This window comes from Salminus brasiliensis, chromosome 9, assembly GCF_030463535.1.
Source record: "Salminus brasiliensis chromosome 9, fSalBra1.hap2, whole genome shotgun sequence".
NCBI classification, from domain to species: Eukaryota; Metazoa; Chordata; class Actinopteri; order Characiformes; family Bryconidae; genus Salminus; species Salminus brasiliensis.
The window spans coordinates 996189-998688 of NC_132886.1; the positions used below are offsets into that span (position 1 = coordinate 996189).

At 48.2% G+C, this 2500-nt stretch overlaps 1 protein-coding gene across 1 annotated transcript in view; it reads right to left on the reverse strand.

Moving 5' to 3' along the window:
* The window catches only part of wnt3a (wingless-type MMTV integration site family, member 3A), a 23716-nt gene that overhangs the window by 12883 nt on the left and 8333 nt on the right, over positions 1 to 2500 (reverse strand). The window contains exon 2 of the mRNA XM_072687084.1: positions 799 to 1040. Within this exon, the coding sequence (XP_072543185.1) occupies positions 799 to 1040 (242 nt within the window). The remainder of the gene's footprint in view (positions 1 to 798; positions 1041 to 2500) is intronic.

The following is a 2500-nucleotide window of genomic DNA, read 5'->3' on the forward strand; positions in this document are numbered from 1 at the left end:
CAGAAGCCCACAAGCTTCAGAACCTACAATCATACAGTGGTATGCAAAATTTAGTGCCCCCCACTCAAGTGTAAATACCACACACTGATCCGTCCTGCAGCCATTCATTCTATCCTGTCTCTTTGCAGTGCTAAATACACCCCGTCCTCCGCAGAGACACCTCTCTACATTTCCTACACGACTACTGTCAATTAACCAGATCAGAGAAAATCGAATCTGTTAAAACAGCGTGAAGAACAACCGCCGGCACCGATCACCTGGTCCACTGTCCACTGTCCACTGTCTCCTGTTCAGAGGTGGATCTATCAGGCAGTAAGTGAACAGTCGAGTCTTGAAGGTGATGAAGGTGATGAAGCAGGAAAAGACACTTTGACAAGAACCAAACTGAGAGGTTCTAGATAGACGACTGGGTCAGAACATCTCCAGAACATCAGCAAGCAGGTCTTGTGGGCTGTTCCCAGTATGCAGTGGTCAGTACCTACCAAAAGTGCTCCAAGGAAGAACAACCGGTGAACCCGTCATGGGCACCCAAGGCTCACTGATGCTCATGGAGGCCCCGCCCACCTCACAACTTACAGGACTTACAGGATCTGCTGTAGCGGTTGACTTGGTACCAGAGACCACAGCAGGACACCTCCAGGGTTTAAAGGAGCCCCTGTCTGAGTTCTTTTGGAGGCAGGAAGGGGACCTCTTCAATGTTAGGCAGGTGGTGTTATTGTTATGGCTGATTTGTAAATGTGGCTCTGCTGCTGCTTCCTGTGGGTTCCTAACCAGGGTTCTAGATATGTAAACCCTTACCTCTGTCCAGAACTGGACCGAATATGGCCAGGTTGTCGTTGACAGTAGTGCAGTTCCAGCGGCGGCCGCGGAACTGATGCTGGCACTCCTGGATGCCGATCTTCACCCCCTGCGCCACACTGGGCATGATCTCCACATAGTTCCTGCAGAACCGCAGCTGCTTGGGCACCAGACCTGGGATGGAGCTGCAGAGGATGGGCTGAGAAGCCAGAGATGAGTACTGGTGACCAACCGCCAGAGACCTACACACACAGGTAAACACTCATTAGGGTTTATTGTAATGTTATATAGAGTTAATTACAGGTAGACACTCTCACTGATCACTGACTTTATGTTTATTTGAGTTTATTCTAATGTTATATAGAGTTAATTACAGGTAGACGCTCTCACTGACCGCTGACTTTATGTTTATTTGGGTTTATTCTAATGTTATATAGAGTTAATTACAGGTAGACACTCTCACTGACCACTGACTTTATGTTTATTTGGGTTTATTCTAATGTTATATAGAGTTAATTACAGGTAGACACTCTCACTGACCACTGACTTTATGTGTAGTTGTGACTGACACTGACAGTGGAAACAGTCTAAGCTCAGACTAAGTTTGTGTGTGTTTGTGTGTGTGTGTGTGTGTGTGTATGTGTGTGTGTGTGTGTATGTGAGTGTGTGTGTGATGCAGGTAAACAGAGATGAAAGCAGCACTGTGTTGATCCAGGTTCAGACGCAGGAGTGTTAACCCCGTCATTAAGAGCCACCATCGGCCCCTCAAACGTGCTGCAGCCCTGTGCCCTGTGGCATTGTGGGTAATGACACAGTGAGTGTGTGTTAGGCCGGTCTGAACCCGGCTGGTCTTTGATGGAGCCGTGCAGCAGCAGGCAGTAACACGCACTAACCCCATCACACACTCGCTGGAGTTTCCAGCACTGCACCGCTGTTTACAGGAGCACGTCGCTACGGAAACGCCGCTGTCACCACCGCACTGTGGTTTTAGTTTGGGGACTCTCACACCTTCTGCACTCTCACAAACTCTCACAACTCTTACACTCTCGCTGAGACTCACACAAACTCACACATTCAGACGGACTCTCGCAAATCCCCCAAAACTAAAACAGACTCTCACAGACTCTCACAACTCTCACAGACTCTCACAAACTCTCACAGACTCTCACAAACTCTCACAGACTCTCACAAACTCTCACAAACTCTCACAGACTCTCACAAACTCTCACAGACTCTCACAGACTCTCACAGACTCTCACAACTCTCACAGACTCTCACAACTCTCACAGACTCTTACAGACTCTCACAACTCTCACAGACTCTCACAGACTCTCACAACTCTCACAGACTCTCACAACTCTCACAGACTCTTACAGACTCTCACAGACTCTCACAACTCTCACAGACTCTTACAGACTCTCACAACTCTCACAGACTCTCACAACTCTCACAGACTCTCACAAACTCTCACAGACTCTTACAGCAGCATTAGGGGAGTAATCAGGGGTTCTGCTTTGACAGCGTTGAGATGCTGAAGATACGGTCCGCAGATCTCTCTCTCTCTCTCTCTCTCTCTCTCTTTCTCTCTTTCTCTGTCTCTCTCTCTCTCTCTCTCTCTCTCTTTCTCTCTCCATCTCTCTGTCTCTCTCTCTCTCTCTCTCTCTCCCTCTCTGACTCACTTATGTGTGATCTCAGCGGTTGA